Below are 19,509 nucleotides of genomic sequence, written 5' to 3'. Positions count from 1 at the left end.
AGTCCAAGGGACTCTCAAGAGTCTTCTCCAACACCTCAGTTCAAAAGCATCAATTCTTCAGCGCTCAGCTTTCTTCACAGTCCAGCTCTCACATCCATACATGACCACTGGAAAAACCATAGCCTTGACTAGAAGGACCTTTGTTGGCAAAGTAATGTCTCTGCTTTTCAATATGCTATCTAGGTTGGTCATAACTTTCCTTCCAAGGAGTAAGCGTCTTTTAATTTCATGGCTGCAGTCACCATCTGCAGTGATTTTGGAGCCCCAGAAAATAAAGTCTGACACTGTTTCCACTGTTTCCCCATCTATTTGCCATGAAGTGATGGGACCAGATGCCATGATCTTCGTTTTCTGAATGTTGAGCTTTAAGCCAACTTTTTCACTCTCCTCTTTCACTTTCATCAAGAGGCTTTTTAGTTCCTCTTCACTTTCTGCCATAAGGGTGGTGTCATCTGCATATCTGAGGTTATTGATATTTCTCCCAGCAATCTTGATTCCAGCTTGTGCTTCTTCCAGCCCAGCGTTTCTCCTGATGTACCCTGCATATAAGTTAAATAAGCAGGGTGACAATTTACAGCCTTGATGTATACTCCTTTTCCTATTTGGAACCAGTCTGTTGTTCCATGTCCAGTCAGTAGCTACAGATATTAGAAAATTAGTATTCTTATAATATTAATACTTGGCTATAGTAGTATAGGGCTTCCCTGGTTCAGCAATAAAAGAATCTGCCTGCCAGGGCTGGAGACTCGGGTTTAATCCATGGGTGGGTAAGATCCCCTGGAGGAGTGCATGGCAACCCATTCCAGTAGTCTTGCCTGGAGAATTCCATGGAGCCTGGCAGGGTACAGTCCATGGGGTTGCAGAGTCAGACAGACTAAGCATGCATGCACAGAATGACTAGCTTTATTGCTCCTTTACATGGAGCCTCCATGACCCCTAGACAGACTCAAGCATTTCTGCCCCCTTGTACCTACTGTGCTCTGTGCCTGGCCATTAGCATAGTGTATTTGTAACTGTCTGCTTAACTTTCCCTACCACCCTGTCATCCTTTTAAAAACAGGACATGATCTGTGCATCTCTGTGACACTGGACTGCCAGGGAAGTCCTATAATCAATTGCATGTTTAAAGTGGTAGGGGATGCACATAAATGCACTGATGCTTCCAAAATACTGATGATACTTTTCTCACCAGTCACCAGTGTATTGCATAGTCATCAATAAATAATTTAATGAATTCGTTTGCAGTTCCCTGCAAGAAGGTTCTCCTTTCCATGAACCAACATCCTGGTTGCCCACAGCTCTTACTGAGTAATGGACAGAAAGTTATGGACCTTCAGAAACCCACAGAGGGGCTCGGCCTGTGTGTGATCATGATCTGGAGCTCACAGCTCTTGGATTGAATGCTAGGCCTTTGCTTAGCAGGTGTGTTCAGCCCACTTCCCTTACAACTTGTCTTGGAGAGCCCAGGAAACGAGTTCTTTGGAGAGATTGTAAATTCTCTAAACATAATTGCCTCTATCTGTGCTGCAAAGTATAGGAGATGTTTCAGATAACACAGATAAAATTCATACCTTTTCCTCTTAGGAGATGAATTCAAATCACTTCCCTAAATTTTCAAGGCAATTGCAGTATTATAGATAATTTTAATTAAGTGTATTATTCTGAGAATTTTTGCTTAGACTTTTCAGTATTTGGGAAGCATCAGTGCATTTATGTGCATCCCCTACCCATTTTGGGCTTCCCTAGTGGCTCAGATGGTAAAGAGTCTACCTGCAATGTGGGAGACCTGGGTTCAATTGCTGGGTCAGGAAGATCCCCTGGAGAAGGGAATGGCAACCCACTCCCGTATTCTTGTCTGGAGAATCTCACAGACAAAAGAGCCTGGCGGGCTACAGTCCATAGGGTCGCAAAGAGCCAGACATGACTGAGCAACTGACACTTTCACTTTCCCACCCCTTTTAAAATACAACTAATTACAGAACTTCCCTGGTAGTCCATTAGCTAAGAGTCCGAGCTCCCACTGCAGAGGGCCCGAGTTCATCCCTGGTCAGGGAACTAGATTCCATACGCCACAGTGATATACCACATGCTACAAGGAAAGATCCTGCATGCCACAAGTACAAGATTCTGCATGGCCCCTAAGACCTGGTGCAGCCAAATAAATAAATGAATAAATATCTAATAAAAAATACATGTGACTTAAAATCCCATGCTTAGAAATAGCCACGATATATTTGCAGTTATTTCCCCATATATACATATACATATCATTTTAATACCATAACATTGTCATTTAATAATATAAACATCTTCAATGTCAATAAATATACATCTATGACATCACATTTAATGACTGCATTGTTTTGCATTGTAAATGTGGATTTTTCAGCCTACTGTAGTTGAACATTTAGGGTGGCTCCTGTTTTCTCATCTTACAGAGTGTTACATAGGACTGATAACAGTGGATAAGTGAAGAAATACATGTACAGCATTCAGAGGAGTGCCTGCCACATAGTAAGTGCTGTGGATTATGACCATTTCTATTATATTCATTGTCTATTTCCTCAGAGTCATTCTTGGAAGTGGAATTACATAGTTAAGAGTTTCGATACATTTCACCAAATTTTCATGCAGAAAGTCTCCATCCCCTTGAGAGAATGAGAATGCTTTTTTCCTGAGTCTTGCCAACAATGTACACTATCCTAATTTTTATTCTGGCCCCACCAATAGGCAAAAAAATTACGTCTTATTTGAATTTGCATTTCTTTGATATCTACTGAGATAATCACTGCTGTACTTTTTCATATGCAAACAGGTTTATTTATTTTGGAGAAATAAAAATATGATTCCTCTCTCTTCCCATGTTTCAATCAGAAAGTTCATCTTTTTCATACTGATCTGTATGATACTCTTCTCTCTACCATGTTGGAGTTTTCCTCCCAGTTTACTGTGTGCTTTTTAGCTTTTTTTCATGGTGTTTAGCAAAACACAAATTTTAAGTGTTTGATTTAATTATATGAGTCCTGCTCTCCTTTTCACAAGAAATGATGGTTATCAGGAACAGACATGCACCTCAGCCTGGGCCAATCACATCCTCTCCTGGAAATCTGGAATTGTTGTCAAAAGATCATCAGTTCATTGCTACATGTGAGTAAATATAAACCTCATATGATTTATATGTGATATAAATCATATGAGATATGTGGTGATTCTTCTTGCATTGGGTTAAAAAGTACAAAAGTAAAGTATAATAAATAGGGACTTGCTGGATGGTCTAGTGGCTAAGACTCCACGTTTCCAATGCAGGGGCTTGGCTGCATCCCTGGTCAGGGAACTCGATACTGCACACCACAACTAAGAGTTTGTATGCCACAACTAAAGATCCCATGTGCTGCAAGGAAGATGGAAGATCCTGAGTGCTACAACTAAGACCCAGCACAACCAAATAAATAAATTAATTAAAAATTTTAAAAAAGAACAGTCATGTTCTCCCCTGTCTCCACCTCAGACCCAATCTCAGGACCTTCTTCCCACTTAATATTTGGCACCACAGAGCCTGCGGAACCGAGCTGTACCCTTCAGGTCACAGGACTGAGTTCTGATAAGCTGGTAACCATGCCATTCCAGTTTTTCAGTATTTTGAATATCACCCCTGCTTGATTACAGATATCACTAGAGGACTTGCCTGGTGGTTCAGGGGTTAAGAATCTGCCTGCCAATGCAGGGGACATGGGTTACAACCATGGTCCAGAAAGATCCCATATGCCGCAGAACAACTAAGCTCGCGCTCTGTGACTACTAAGTCTGTGTGCCTGGAGTCCATGTTCTGCCACAAGAGAAGCCACCTCAGTGAGAAACCTGCCTACCACAATGAAGAGCAGTGCCCACACGTTGCAACTAGAGAAAGCCTGCACACAGCAATGAAGACCCCGCACAGTAAAAAGGAAAAAAAAAAAAATATATATATATATATATATATATATTGCTAGAAACTCTTGCTGGACCCTCCAGTTGAGGGTGGACCAGTTGAGGCTGGACCCAGTTGAGGAATCCCTCTCATGTTGTGGTATGACACTAGCCAGAAGGAGCCCAGCTGAGGCCACCTTAAGATGGGAAAGTTGGTGGGAGATTTGATTTTACCATTTGCAGCCACTGAACCTCTTAGAGGCAAGGTTAATATTAAACCCCAGGGCAATGGTGGCCTCATTTAAGCCACCACCATGCAGTCTCTTTCACTTCTGGCTCCTCCTCTCCTGCCTTACTACATGCCCTCAGACCAGGTTCACACTTTTTTTCTTTATAGAATATGTTACAATGTTGCTTTTGTGTTATGTTTTGGGTGTGTAGGATCTTAGTTCCCTGACTAGGGATTGAACCTGCATCCCCTGCATTGAAGGTGAAGTCTCAACCACTGGACTGCCAAGGGTGTCCCCGGGTTCACATTCTTATCCCATCTGGGTATTCCTGCCTCCAGACTCCTTTTTGATGGGTCTTTCATCTGGCCTCCAGTTCAACTATCCTGAGTGCCTCAATGATTAACCCAAATGGTGCTATGCTGGGAGAAAGATAAACCTCTTCATCCATAGACCAGGGTTCAGATTTTTCCCTGCCACTTCACTAGCTGTGGGACCTCAGACAAATGATGCAATTCCAAAATTAGGGTTTCCCCCTATTATTATCATCATATGATAACAAGGACCTCTTGAAATCTGCATTATACTTACTGTGGATTGTTAATCTCCTCTGCTAGTTTGCAGGCTCTTTAGTGTAGGAACCTTGTCATATTCATCTTTCTATCAGTGCCCATCTGGTTCTTGATTGACAGTAGACCCTGGACGTTCCTGCTGGTCCAGTGGTTAAGACTCTGCACTTCCACTGCAGAGGATGCTGGTTCAATCCCTGGTCCCAGAAGTTCCACCTATCTTGTGGTGGGGCAAAAAAATAAAAACAAAGTAGACCCTTAGTTCTGGAGAAAGGAATGGCTACCCACTCCAGTATTCTTGCCTGGAAAATTCCATGGATAGAGGAGCCTGGTGGGCTATAGTCCGTGGGGTGGCCAAGAGTTGAACACAGTTGAGTGACACTCACACACACACACCCTTAGTTAAAATACATTATCACGGGGTTGAACTGAATCAGTTCCAAACATCAGATGGGTGAAAATACAATCAGTCCACATGTTTCATTCCTCTGGATAATAAACTGAATTCATTTCCTCCTTAGATGAAACTAGTCCTGGGATTTTTTATTTTTTAACACAATCCCAACAACTTCTGTAAAACATTAAATGACTTTTTTTTTTCTGTATCATTAGATACAATGGACCAGGAACCCCAGCACTTTTACACCTTAACTTAGCAGCTGGCAAAATGAATGACCAGGGTGACCCCTCCCAGCAGAGCACATGACCGACCACAGCTGTGCATGTTTTTTAGCATGACTGCACCAGGACAGGCACTGAGCCACTGGGTGGAGCAGTGCACTCTGGGGAGAAGGCTTATGACATTTCCCCTATGATTTCAGAAAAGAAAAAAACTTTTTCTTATGAGTTGTTTCTGCTCAATGACAATAGAAAATGGCATAGCGTATACATAGGAGAAAGGGGTGACAGAGGATGAGATGGCTGGATGGCATCACTGACTTAAAAGACATGAGTTTGGGAAACTCTGGGAGATTGTGAAGGATAGGGAAGCCTGGCGTGCTGCAGCCCATGGGGTCCCAAAGAGTCCAACACAACTGAGCAGCTAAACAACAACAAATATAGATACAGGGTATCAGCCATCCCACAGTGGAAGCCCTTTTAACATCAATAGTCCTAGAAGTGTGAAGGTGAAGCAGACATTGTTAACTAGTTACTGCTCAACTTTCACTTCCTCTTTTCCCTTAATGACAAAATCCCAGTTTTATTTGGGATGACAATGTAGATAGCCTCCCTTAGAAGGCTAGGTTCCAGCCCATGTGATGTAAATAGAAGTGCTCTGGAACATCCAAATAGGCTGCTTAAAGGAAGATGACTCCATTAAAAAGTGTTTTCCTTTTGGCTTTTTTCCTTCCCTCCTTCCTCAGGATGAAAGTCATCTTGACCTTGAACTTGTGACCTTGAAGATGGACGCCACAGACCAGTATGAGGGAGCAGGATGAGAGAAGAGGCAGGGTGCCAGATGATCAAAGAACAAAAATACAAGCCCTAGATGCTCAGTTTCCAGCTGCTTTTGTGAGAGAAAAATCAAACAATAACCACAAAGGCCTCTGTCTTATTTAAATCATTTTTTTTTTTTTTACAAACTCAGTTTTGTTTTATATGTGGCCTATAATCTATCCGAGCAAGATATGTTAGTTTGCTAGGGTGTAAGACTCTTGAGAGTCCCTTGGACAGCAAGATCAAACCAGTCAATCCTAAAGGAAATCATTGTCTGGTATCTTTAGAGCCTTACTCTGTTGAAGTGATTCTCAGCTAAACATTATGTCTGTTTTAACTTTGATAAGTATTTCCACTTTTGTTATTTATTAGCGGTATCTTTTTTTGAAGTGTCAGATGTTGTGACTATTTAAATAAAATGTCATTATAATTAAAAAAAATCCTAAAGGAAATTAGGATTATATACTCAGGAAATACCCTGAGTATTCATTGGAAGGACTGATGCTGAAGCTGAAGCTCCAATACTTTGGCCACCTGATACAAAGAACTGACTCACTGGAAAATCCCTGATGCTGAGAAACATTGAGAGCAAGAGGAGAAGGGGGCGACAGAGGATGAGATGGTTGGATAGCATCACTGACACAATAAACATGAGTGTGAGTGAACTCCAGGAGACAGTGAAGGACAGGGAAGCCTGGCGTGCCGCAGTCCGTGGGGTCACGGAGGCAGAAATGACTTAGCAACCGAACAACAACAACAAAGTACAGACCAGGTGGCTTAAACCAGGGGTCCCAAACTTCTGGGAGCTGATGCCTGATGATCTGAGATGGAGCTGATGCAATGTTAATAGGAATAAAGTGCACAATAAATAAATGCACTTGAGTCATCCCAAAACTCCTGCCCCTGCCCCTGGTCCACGGAAAAATTGTCTTCTACAAAATTTGTCCCTAGTGCCAAAAAGGTTGGGGACCGCTGGAATAAACAACAGAAATTTATTTCCTCACTGTTCTGGAGGCTGCAAGTCCCAGATCAAGGTTGGGTTGGTTTCTTCTGATGCCTCCCTCCTTAGCTTGTAAATGGCCATGTTCTCCCTGTGTCTTCACATGATCCCTCTATATATCACTGTGTCCAAATTTCTTCTTTTGTATGGATACCAGTCATATTGGATTAGGGACCACCCCCAACAACTCATTTTAACTTAATTCCCTCTTTAGAGATCCAAACACAGTCACATTATGAGGTACCAGAGTTAGAGCTTCCGCATACAGAATTTGGGAGGATACCATGCAGTCCATAACACCAGGCAGAAGTAAAGAGGTTTATTATGGCTTTTTTCTTTTGGTAATAGCATAAAAATTGGGGTGGTGCTAGTGGTAAAGAACCTGCCTGACAATGCAGGAGACATAAGAGAAGTGGGTTCGATCCCTGGGTTGGGAAGATCCCCTGGAGGAAATGGCAAGCCACTCCAGTATTCTTGCCTGGAGAATTGCATGGACAGAGGAACCTGGCTGGCTACAGTCCATGGGGTCGCAGAGAGTCAGACATAACTGAGAGACTAACACAACTGACCTGACTGAAGTGACTTAGCATGCACCCATGAACAGAGTAATAAGGAGATAAAGTACAGGTATATTAATACTACATTTTATTAATACTGTACTATACTATACTTCCTTGGCAGTCCAGTGGTTAAGACTTTGCCTTCCAATGCAAAGGATGAGGGTTCGAACCCTGGTCAGGCAGCTAAGATTCCCACATGCCTTGCAGCTGAAAAACCAAAGCATAAAACAAGCAATGTTGTAACAGACTCAATAAAAACTTTAAAAATGGTCCATATAAAAAATTATTTTAAAAAATCAATGGATACTATACTGCAGTATAGTCAAACTTCATGTCATATTGCTAAGTCAAAAACCCTTAAAATGCTAATACGCATACCAACTTGTAGTGTGGTCGCATATCAGTCATTCAGTCATGTCTGACTCTGCAACCCCATGGGCTGTAGCCTACCCGGCTCTGATGTCCATGGATTTTCCAAGCAAGAATATTGGAGTGGAGTGGGTTGCATTCCCTTCCCCAGGGGATCTTCCTGACCCAGGGATCGAACCCAGGTCTCCTTCATTGCAGGCAATTCTTTACCCTCTCTGAGCCACCAGGGAAGCCCATGCTGACATAAACACACATATAAATGCAACAAAACCGTTTTCAGAGACACTTTGGTGTTTGTAAATATACAGAAAAATGTATACAATATTCTAGAGAGTGATAACTGGTTTGTGTGGGACAGAATTGTGGCTGGTGTGGAAGAGAACACACTGTACAATGGTCGAATGTTTTACAGCTACAGTAAGGGATTCGTGTCTTTCTCATCCAATTAAAAATTTTAAAGTCAGCAGATCAACCATTTAAAATCCGTGGAATTTTAAAGTATTTCTGGCCTGAATCTTTTAAGGCAAGAAACAAAAAAACAGAATAATTCAACCTTCAAAAGGAATAGACAGAGCCGCCAATATGAGGTTAAAATCAGAAGAAATACTGAAGTTGTTTTACAAATGAAAAGTAATGATTTAAAAAAAAACAACTTTCAGTTTCAAGAGATGACAATAATACTGAGAGACGGACTGAATTCTTTCTACTGAACAGCAAATTACTGGGCCCAATCTATTTGTGATCTTCTGAGAAAGCTGCTTAACCTGCCACTGGCGTTTTTAAAGGAAATTGTAGGAGACTCAGAAGAAGCGTGTGACTTCGTGAAACGGGCTTTCTTGGAGCAAATGAGCTCCCAGAACTTCCAGCTCCACTTCAATTCACAGGCGAAAACCTGAGGCCTCGTGAGGCGCTGTTGGAGGATTCCTAGAGGCTCTGAGGGAACTTTTGGACCTGACTTACTCGTTAAGAGAGGAAAAAGGTCGATCGCTGGCAGAAAATGAAGGAGCGCGCCACACTGGGCAGAGCGCCTATGCTGGACCAACGGGAGGCGGCTGCGGGGCGGAGCCAAAATGGCGGAGGAGGCGGGGCTTCCGGAGGTGGGCCCGAGGAAATAGGACGGGGCGGAGCCTGGTAGGATACCGAAGCTTGGGAGGCGGGGCCAAGGGGGTGGCCTTGAGCCCATGGAGGCGGGGCTGAAGGCGTGTCCCGCTCAGGCACCGGCAAGGGGCGGGCCCAGGAAAGAGGCGGCCTGGGGTGGGGCCAGGGCTCGCGCAAGTCTGGTCCACGCGGCAGCGCGACGCTGCGCGACGAAGATGGCGGCCTCCGGCTGGGCCCGCGCCACCGTGATTTTTCTCTGTGCCTGTGATTTGATGCTGCTCCTGCTGCTGCCGCCGAGGGCCTTCGCCGCCGACAGCCCGGCCGAGACACCCGGCGAGGCCACCCCACCTCCCCGGAAGAAGAAGAAGGATATTCGCGACTACAATGACGCCGACATGGCCCGTCTTCTGGAACAGTGGGAGGTCCGCGGCGCGCGCACACTCTCCCGGTTCTTCTGTCCCGGGTCCCTTCCTAGTGACCTCTTACCTTCTCTGTCTTGGGACCCTTTACACCTCCGTCTTGGTGTCTTTTGACCCCCTAACCTCCTCTGTCTGCATGCCAATGGGCCTTATGACCCACTCCAGCTACCGCTGACCCTCAGTGCCTCCTCTGACTACTTCCCCATCAGTCTGCCGACCCCTGCCCCAAGCCGTTCATCCCGATGTCCTCTTTTCACCGTTCCTCGGGCCACTCCAGTCACGAGTCAGCCTCTCACTCTTCAGCCCTATTTGTCATCAGTGCCCTGGTCGCCTCCGCGTTGCTCCCCGTGGTCAGCGAGCCCTTCTAATGAAGGGCGGGGGGAGACCTTTTCCATCCCACTCCTGAGAACGGGGTGCGTGGGTGGGTGAGGGGTATGGAGAGGATTATCTTCAAAGAGCGCCGTTTCAGCTTTCGTCGTTCTCCCGCGTTTTAAGTAAGGATTCACAGTTCCCATTTTGGTATATGTGCCTGTTGAAAGTTTTTGTAAGTTTTGTGCGTGCCTTTACTTTTTTGGATGGGGTAGGAGGCCTTATTAAAGGCTAGTGGTTTTTTGTTGTGGAACTCAGATTTTTCGTTCAAGGGAGCAATGACTTGGTATTGTGCGAGTCAATTTTCGGGTAATTGAATGGGCTGGAATGTGTAATGGCAAGGAGAGGGTATTAACCTTTTTAGGTGAAGTTCACAAACCAAAACATTGTTGCTGCCTTTTGCCCATCCAAAGGTGGTTGTGTTTTCTTGGTTTATTTGCACTGCTGGTGAAGTAATGTCAGAAACTTGGGTTCCACTGCATGTGTGACCTTGAGTGAGTCATGTTTCCACCCTAGACCTCAGCTTCCTTATGTGTAGAATGAGATTTTACCGGATGATTTCTTCCAGTGCTGATGTTTTATTATATTGTGGTTTTCCATGTGTGTATGTGGGCTTCCCAGGTGGCTCAGTGGTAAAGAATCCGCCCGCCAGTGCAGGAAATGAGGGTTCTATCCCTGGTCCAGTAAGATTGCCTGGAAGAGGAATTGGCAACCCACTCCAGTATACTTGTCTGGGAAACCCTCTGGACAGAGAATCCTGGCAAGCTACAGTCCATGGGATTGTAAAAGAGTTGGACACAACTTGGCGACTGAGCATGCATGCAGGTGGTGTATGTATTAAATAGAGACTTTTAGACGTGAGTTGTAGTACCATCTGATGTATTGACCTTGGTAGCTTTGTGATCCTCATTTTCCTTATCTTTAAAGTTAGGTAGCATCCCACTTTGCAGGGTTCCTTTTAGGTGAATTGAGCTCCCCTTTGCAGACACTGCAAATGTGAAAGCCCTGCCCGGGCAATTGCAGTCTCTCTGTGGGAGAGCAGATCTGTCTCTGGGTGCTTTTTTATTTTTAATCTCTCATTAAAAAAAAAAAAATTATTTTATTTTTGGCTGTGCTGGGTCTTCGTCACTGCGCACAGGCTTTTCTCTAGTTGTGGTGAGCAGGGGCTGCTCTCTGCGTGCAATATGTGGGCTTCTCATTGTGGTGGCTACTCTTGTTGCAGAGCACGGGGCACTAGGCACATGGGCTTCAGTAGTTGTGGCGCATGGGCTTAGTTGCTCTTCCCGGACCAGGGATCGAACTCGTGTCCCCTAGTTTGGCAGGCAGATTCTTACCCACTGTGCCACTGGAAAATCTAAGGGTGCTTTTTTGAAGGAAGTGGTAACCTCCTCCCCTTGTGGGGGTCCCTAAGGTCTTTCCCCATCCTCTGCCAGTGTGAAAGTCATCACTGCAGGGAGAGGCCTGCCTCAGGTGTGTGTAGGGGGGTGGGGGGGAGGGGCAGGAATGGTGGTGCTCCTTCCACTGTGGTAATGAATCCCAGTTGGTGTAGAAAAACCGAAAGTAATTCTTACATTACTGTAACCAGGTGCCGGGGAAGGGGTAGGTGGGGAGATAGCAGCAGAGCCAGACAAGTGAGTTTGTACTTCAGTGTCACCCTGTCAAGCCTGTGGCCTTGAGTCAATTATTCACCTTCCCTGGGCCTCATCCACAGCTCAGTGCAGTGTGCATCCTACAGGATTGTCTTGAGGTGAGTGAAAGTTGCTGTCGCGTCCGACTCTTTGCGACCCCATGGGCTATATAGTCCATGGAATTCTCCAGGCCAGAAATACTGGAGTGGGTAGCCATTCCCTTCTCCAGAGGATCTTCCCAACTCAAGGATTGAACCTAGGTCTCTCGCATTGCAGGCAGATTCTTTACCGTCTGAGCCACCAGGGAAGCCCAAGAATACTGGAGTGGGAAGCCTATCCCTTCTCCAGCAGATCTTCCCAATCCAGGAATTGAACCAGGGACTCCTGCATGGTAGGTGGATTCTTTACTAGCTCAGCTATCGGGGAAGCCCTGTCCTGAGATGGGATATACTAAATGAACAATGCCTGTGACATAGTAGCTGCTCAGGAGATAGTAGCTGTTCTTACTATCAAGGACCTGGGAGGAAGAAAAGCATTTACAGAATAAGGGAGTTCAGCTCTGTAGCTATGAAATTTGACAAACATATTGGAGAAGTGGCGAAGCCAGTCAAAGATGTAAGACTGGCCTGGAGGCAGGGCTGCATAGAGTGTGGGAAAGGCCACTTGGTCACATTCTGCGCCCCCAGCCCTGCCTGGGGATGAAGGTGTGATTGCTTTCAGTTTAAAGGAAGTGATAGAACGGGTAAGATTACTCAGGGAAGCAGTGCAACTAAGAGAAGACCTGGACAATTGCACCTACATCTAAGGTGGTGGTTTTTCTGTCAGGCCCGGCTATTTGCGACTCTGGACGATAGCCCGCCAGGCTCTACTTTCCTTCACTATCTCCAGGAGTTTGCTCAGATTCATGTCCATTGAGTCAATGATTCCATCCAGCCTGTCTCATCCTGTCTGTAGCCCACCAGGCTCCTTTGTCCATGGAATTCTCCAGGCAAGAATACTAGAATGGGTAGCCATTCCCTTCTCCAGGGGATCTTCCCAACCCAGGGATTGAACCTGGGTCTTCTGCATTGCAGGCAGATTCTTTATCTGAGACTCCAGGGAAGTCCATACTATCTCCTGGAGTTTGTTCACACTCATGTCCATTCAGTCCGTGATGCTATCTAACCATCTCGACCTCTGCTGCCACCTTTTCTTTTACATCTATGGTACTGTGTTTTTTCTTCTTTTCTTCTTGTAACTGAAACTCACAGTCAGACATATAAAATAGAAATTAAAGGTCCTTGAAAAGATCCTTACTCTTGCTGTATGCGCTAGACTTCTGATTAATTATATTTTCATGAAAAAGAAATGGTCCTTGTAACCTATGGAGTTAATGCCATGACCGTTAGTGGAATCAGCTTGAAAAATAAAAATATTCTAGGTTGTTGACCCAACTAGAAGTCTTGAAGTATTCTAAGGAGACCATACATAGGTATTGTGGAGAAATAGAATAGAATACAGTCAGAAACAGCCTGTGAGTTTGGCCACCAGGAGTTCCTATGTACTTTAAGAGGGTGATTTCAGTAGTTGTTTGGAAGCTGGATTACAGAGGGCCATGAGTCTCAGCAAACTCCAGGAGATGGTGGACAGGGAAGCCTGGCATGCTGCAGTCCATGGGGTCACAAAGAGTCTGACACGGCATAGTGGCTGAACAAGTGGTAACAGCACCATGTATTAAGTAGTGGTAACAGCACCATGTATTAAGTATGTGCTGCTTGCCTTTATGTCATTAAATTCCCAGACAAGCTTAGCAGGGAGATGCTGTGATCACCCCCCTCCCCATTATAGGTGAGGGAAATGATTTTCCACTAAGGCCACACGGCTAAAGGAGTGGTGCCTGGAGCCACACCCAGGCCCACGTGACAGTGCAGCTCATTTGCTTTCCTGCAGGTCTCCAGCAGCTCTTTCAGAGCCAAATGAGGAAGAAATGGGTCAGTTGAGAGGGTGGCAGAGTTGAGGAGAAGGTTGGCTCCACACTGCTAGGGCCGTGGGGATCACCCAATTCTGCTTTTCCTTTTATAGACGAGGAGACAGGCCTAGAGGTTTATGAAGTCTGGTCCAAGGCCATGCAGGTGAGTTAGGGAGCTGAAGCCAGATCAAATATGGATCACCTTCAGACATGGCTTTAGAATTATCTTGTTCTCTTATTAAAAATATGTTTAATACAGGACGTTATTGTTGATGTCTTAAGCCTCGGCCCTTCAGTGATTTGTTAAGAGGCCCACGTAGTGATATATAGGGGCTTTTTGTTTCATTTTAAAGGCTCTTTTTTTGTTGTTTTAAGTAATAGCTTTATTGTGATATAATTTACATGCCTTATAGTTCACTCATTTAAAGCGTACATTTCAGTGGTTTCTGGACTGTTCAGAGAGTTGTGCAACCAGCACCACAGTCAATTTGAGAACATTTGCTTCACCCCCAGAAAGAAACTGTGGTCTCAGTCACCCCTCCCCGCGTTCCTCCCAGCCCTCCAGCCAGCCCCAGGCAACCTCTCATCGGCTTCTGTCTATAGCTTTGTCTTCTCTGGGTGTTTGGTATAAATAGACTCCTGCAGTGCATATGTGGTCTTCTCCTTCACTTACCGTGATGTTGTCAAGGATCACACATATGATAACATCGAGCAGCACTGGTTTCTTTTCCTTGCTGGAATTAGTCTTTTCTCCAAGGAACAACTGGTTCTTTTGTGTATTTTTAATTCATTTATCTTACATTTATTTAGTTGGCATTCTGCCGTTAGTAATTAATTGTCTTGTTTATTTCTGTGGGCCTGGATCCAGTAGTTCTTACTTTGTTTGGGAAGTTATAAACCATTCTGTCATTATTTGGATTTTCAGATTATTCCCAATTAGGCCCACAAGCTCTGCTTCATGCTTGCTTCTGTGTCATCCTGACACATCCCATAATTCCCCGAGCACTTTCTTACTTTCTGATACAAGAAGATGTTCCAGACTAATTTTCTGTTTCCTTTGCCAGAATTAGCTTTTCCCCCGCGGAACACTAGTTCTTTTAAATATTTTTATCTTGTTTATCAAAAAATCATAAGTTCTGTGTGCTGCCTCCAATTCCAGCCCAATATCATGGGTGCATTCTTCTACTTTTGTATTTATAACTCCCCGCCCAAAGGGAAGGACCCAGCTCTCATCCTCAGCACATCAGAAGGTATTCCCTTCTCAAGCGTAGAGGTCACAGGTCCTGATTTAGTTGCTCAGTGGCATGTGGGATCTTCCTGCACCAGGGATCAAACCCATGTCCGCTCCATTGGCAGGCAGATTCTTAACCGCTGGGCCACCAGAGAAGCCCTTCTGCTATGATTTAGACCATAAACCTGCACCTGACCTCACATGCGGACATTCCTGCCTTTGCCGACTGTAGTGCACACTCTATGTGACGCTCCCCTCCCCCACCCCCATCCTTACAGAAAGATGACGACATAGAAGAAGGAGACCTCCCAGAGCACAAAAGACCCTCTGCGCCCATAGATTTCTCGCAGATAGACCCGGGCAAGCCCGAGAGCATACTGAAGATGACGAAGAAGGGCAAGACGCTCATGATGTTTGTCACCGTGTCAGGAAACCCCACCGAGAAGGAGACGGAGGAGATCACCAGCCTGTGGCAGGGCAGCCTTTTCAATGCCAACTATGACGTCCAGAGGTAAAACTACAGCCTTGCTGAGAAACATGGGCTTTGCTGGGCTTTATTTCTGTTGATGCAATGGGTGTCATTCCTGGCAATACTTAGCAGGGCCCTGGACCTTTCCTGTCTAGTCTGTCTGCTTTTACATTTATTTACCTAGTTTATTTATTTTTCTTTGAAGAAGACTACTCAGGTTTGGTCAAAGCCAGTAAATTTATTTGTTTGTTTTCATATCTCATTTGATCCAAAAGCCATTTATCTATGTATCTTGAACGTCTCTTTTATCTGAGTAAGAAGCTATATATATAGCTTAGCCCCGGTGGGGGGTGGAAAATTAGTTGACGTCTGACAGTGTGCCTCTTCCTTTAGAAGTCCCCGCCCACGGGAGAAGCTCTTCTGTGTGGCTGTGTTCACACAGAAGCTTGGACCAGACTCTGTTACTTTAAAGTGAAGGAGTCTGGTCATCACGGGTCAGTATGATCCTGAGATGCAGTTTTGAGGAATTTCCTTTTTCTTTGTCAATAACGATTTCTAAAGTGTAGCGTCTTCCAATATTTTAGTTCAGGAAGTACAAAAGGAATCAAAAGGAATACTCAGAGTGTCTAGGGTGGTGAGTGCTTTTGTGAGCATAAGTAGACACTTGGGGGAACGAGTGAGTGCTGTGGTGGTGATGGGCCCAGAGCTCTCACTGATATATGGAGGCAGGGGGTGGGGGGTGCTTTACACACGCCCGGACTCTCTTCTGTTACTCTCTGCTCCTTGGGACCTGCGGAGCGTGGACGTGCTTGGCTGCTAGCAGTTAACCTCCGGGGTTGAGTTCTGTCCAGTCACCGAGCATCCTCCTGAGCCCTTTGAGGGCCTCTTGTGACCCAGTCCAAACTTGTGGTTGTCAGTCTCTGTCAGCAGAGGCCTTTGTCACATGAAACCTTAACTGGGCCCTTAAGACTGTAAAACAGACCCAAACATCAGCCTCCCCTCGATTCCCTGAGAGAGGCCCTGAGGCCCGCCCATCTGCAGCCTCCCAAGGCCCACTTCTGACACCTCCCTTCACATGAGCAGCCCCTGCACCACACACACAACCCAGGTCCTCCTTCTCTTTTGATCTGAGCCGAGTTGTTAAATAGTTGAGCCAGCTAGTACTTTCCAACAGTGAATGTCAACAGCTTCTAGGCCTGGGGAAATAGGACAGTTTGTTCTGTGTTCATGTAGAATTTGAAGGGGATTCTTTTTTCTTAGTTTAAAAGTGCTGCAGGCCTGTTTTGAACTGTTAGCCCTGCACCAACTGTGTGCTGACCGTGGTCCCCTCTGTCTGTCCAGGTTCATCGTGGGGTCAGACCGTGCCATCTTCATGCTTCGTGATGGGGGCTACGCCTGGGAGATCAAGGACTTCCTGGTCAGTCAGGACAGGTGTGCCGATGTGACCCTGGAGGGCCAGGTGTACCCCGGCAAAGGGGGAGGAAGCAAAGAGAAGAATCAAACCAAGCAAGAGAAGGGCAAGAAAAAGAAGGAGAGAGACCCGAAACCCCGGGCTTCGAAGGAAGACAATCGGGCTGGGAGTAAGAAGGAAGAGCTGTGATGGGACATTCTCCCTGTGCAGAGGAAGAGGGCATGGGTGACCACACACACACAGGCTTCCCATCTCTGCTGAGAAAAGTCTGCCATGTGGCCAGTTTCTGGTCAGCAAAAGAATTACTGTTTAAAAGGCTTCAAGTAAGAGGACAGAGGTTTTGTAATTAACATGAAACACTGACAGATTCATGTTTACCATAAAATCACTTTCAGTGGAAACCTGCAGGTGTGACTTTCCCACTGAAATGTGGAGGCGTCTCTGGCTGGACCGTGGCACCGCACCCTTGGCCTGACCTGCAGCCTTCTGTATTGTTTCCCTTAAACAAAAGGATACCACGTTCTCATCAGACGAACTTAAGACTCTCAAATGCATTGAATCAGGCTTTTACAGACACCACATCCATAACTGTGAAATTAAAAACAGGCCACAGGAGCACCACTCAGTGCTCCGACATCTGCATACACAGTCAGGACGCCAGGACACGTGAATCCCAAATCTCTGCAGAAGACACAGAACAGAAAATCACGCAGCTTGAAAATCCCGAATAATCACTTGAAATTTATTGGATTTAAACCTCTCTCATCAGTTAGGAGCACTCTTGATATCAGTCAGGTTTTGTGTGGTCTGTGAATCCAGGGGTTCTGTCCAAACAGGACCTTACTTAGGAAAGTCGTGCCGGTGTCACGAGTCATGTGCTCCATCTAACGTGATGATTTTCCAGGGTGTGACTCGGGCATCAGCCAAGCTTCTAAACACGTTCCTTTGATAAAGTGCCTAAACTTGTGGTGATTTTGTATGGTACTAATACGATGTGTTACCTGTTACTGTCTGACATTGCTGTTCCTGTGTCACAGCCTGCTCTGAGTGACAGTTATAGAATTTATACCCAGCTGTCATTTCTAAGAACTAAAATTATTTGTTAAAAAAAAAAAGAAAAGCTTCCATCGTTGATTTTAGCAAATTCAGAAAAGTTTAGAAAACATCATCATTAAAGAATGGTAGAGTGAAACGTCTCCCCCTTCCCCCACTGCCACTGCCTTGTCCCGTGGAAGCTACTGTTAATTTGTTTTCATAAAAAAAAAAACCCCACAAACACACTTACCAGTTTATAGTGATCTGTAGGATGATATGTGTTTGTTTTGGCCTCATGGTACCTAGTTCCCCTTATTTGGGTAACTTATTTTCTGATTTCCATGTAATGATCCATGCACTCTTCATTTTCTGTTCTGCGCTGGGTTGGTGGGGCGGGGGGGTGGATGTTTGCCCTGTAGGCCCCCTACTCCAGGGTGGAATTAATCCTAGGGTGTTTGCATGAGCCACCTCAGGAATCCCTGGTGACTCAGACGTTAGAAGAATCTGCCTGCGATGCAGAAGACCTGGGTTCAGGCTTTGGGTCAGGAAAATCCCCTGGAGAAGGCAGTAGCAACCCGCTCCAGTATTCTTGCCTGGAGAATCCCATGGACAGAGGAGCCTGGCGGGCCACAGTCTGTGGAATCGCAAAGTGTGGGGACACGATTGAGTTAACACACACACACCCCGGGATGAGGTGTTTTTTGTTTCTTGCACAACTTGCACCCAGGGGAGTGAGGCTGCAGCTGCTATTGCCACCTTGCCCCTCTCGAGGGGAGAACTGTCTCAGGCTGGAGGATGAAGCAAGCGATGGGGAGAAGCAGGGAAAGAGCGGAGTCCTGGTGCGGTCAGCTGAATGCCTGCATCGAGCCCTGCCTGAAGCCAGCCCCGTCCACAGGTGTTTTCAGTTTTCACTTGGGCCTCTTGTTAGGTTTCTGCCATCTGTGCCTGGGCCACTGTCCTGATCCAATGCGTATCTCTTTTAAACAGAAGGCGTTCACTTGACCCAGCCCAGCTTGTGTTCCCTTTGAACTGTCAGAACGTGCCTGTCCACCTCTTTGCTTCCCATGGGACATGCAGCCACATCAGCCTGTACTAAACAAGCGTCTGTTATGTGCTGGGCTCCACTGAGTGCCAGAGACAGTGTGCCCGCAGCCCCTGCTTTTGTGAAACAGTGATTTGGTGGGAAAGACAAATGGTAATCCTGTACAAAGTGACATGGCAACTGTTAGAAACAGGAAAGAACAACAGTGCCAAGACGTGGAGGGATCTTGGGATAGTCAGAAAGGACCTCAGGCAGGGGGAAGGAGTAACCAGGCAGAGGAAACAGTCCATGCAAAGGCCCTGTGGCTAGAAGTGACAGGAAGGACAGCAGGAAGTTCTGATGGAGAGTCTGGGGCACAGCACAGCACCAGGCTGGATGGGTGAGTGACGAAGGTTTAGGGAGGGCTTTGAGCTTAGGCAAGTTTGTGGGATCTCTCAGAAACAATACACTTTTATGAATGAGAATTATGACAGCAAAGATTTATTTAGAAGATTCCTATGCAGGAGGGGTCCATTCACTTAGAGAATTTGCCTCTGGGGACTTCCCCAGGGGTCCAGTGGCTAATACACATGCACTCTCAATACATGGGGTCTGGGTTCCATCCCTGATCAGGGAACCAGATCCCACATGCCGTAACTAAGACGTGGAGCAACTGAATAAATACTTAAAAATCTACCTCTGCAAGGTGCTTGGTAAGGTATGGAACTACTTTACCAAGCAATAAAGCTTGTCACCTTGGCTAGCCTGCCCCCTACCCCCTCCCTGGAAAGCCCCAGACCTTGCATACCCTA

General features: G+C 45.7%; 1 protein-coding gene and 2 long non-coding RNA genes across 3 annotated transcripts; 2 read left to right on the top strand and 1 right to left on the bottom strand.

Moving 5' to 3' along the window:
• Nucleotides 1-2,438: 2,438 nt before the first annotated feature.
• LOC129633814 (uncharacterized) lies at nt 2,439-6,826 on the top strand. The gene is made up of 3 exons (XR_008705314.1): nt 2,439-2,514; nt 3,043-3,147; nt 6,067-6,826. It is a non-coding gene; the product is annotated as an uncharacterized LOC129633814 (long non-coding RNA).
• Nucleotides 2,493-9,152, bottom strand: LOC129633813 (uncharacterized). The gene is made up of 3 exons (XR_008705313.1): nt 9,029-9,152; nt 4,725-4,922; nt 2,493-3,107 (listed from the first exon to the last, which is right to left on the bottom strand). It is a non-coding gene; the product is annotated as an uncharacterized LOC129633813 (long non-coding RNA).
• Nucleotides 9,153-9,290: 138 nt separating this feature from the next.
• On the top strand, nt 9,291-17,761 carry MESD (mesoderm development LRP chaperone). Its single transcript, XM_055555844.1, has 3 exons — nt 9,291-9,588; nt 15,040-15,272; nt 16,572-17,761. The coding sequence occupies exons 1-3, from the start codon at nt 9,382-9,384 to the stop codon at nt 16,828-16,830; spliced, it is 699 nt and encodes a 232-aa protein (XP_055411819.1). The 5' UTR covers nt 9,291-9,381; the 3' UTR covers nt 16,831-17,761.
• Nucleotides 17,762-19,509: the final 1,748 nt, after the last annotated feature.

Source organism: Bubalus kerabau, chromosome 19 (assembly GCF_029407905.1).
Source record: "Bubalus kerabau isolate K-KA32 ecotype Philippines breed swamp buffalo chromosome 19, PCC_UOA_SB_1v2, whole genome shotgun sequence".
Lineage (NCBI taxonomy): Eukaryota > Metazoa > Chordata > Mammalia > Artiodactyla > Bovidae > Bubalus > Bubalus kerabau.
Note: the sequence above shows the minus strand (reverse complement) of the source record. Positions and strands in the feature narration are given on the sequence as shown.

Coding starts and splice junctions, on each gene's coding strand:
- MESD (XM_055555844.1), top strand. CDS start 9,382: ATGGCGGCCTCCGGCTGGGCCCGCGCCACCGTGATTTTTCTCTGTGCC. Junction 9,589..15,039: donor GTCTTCTGGAACAGTGGGAG/GTCCGCGGCGCG, acceptor CCATCCTTACAG/AAAGATGACGACATAGAAGA. Junction 15,273..16,571: donor GCCAACTATGACGTCCAGAG/GTAAAACTACAG, acceptor CTGTCTGTCCAG/GTTCATCGTGGGGTCAGACC.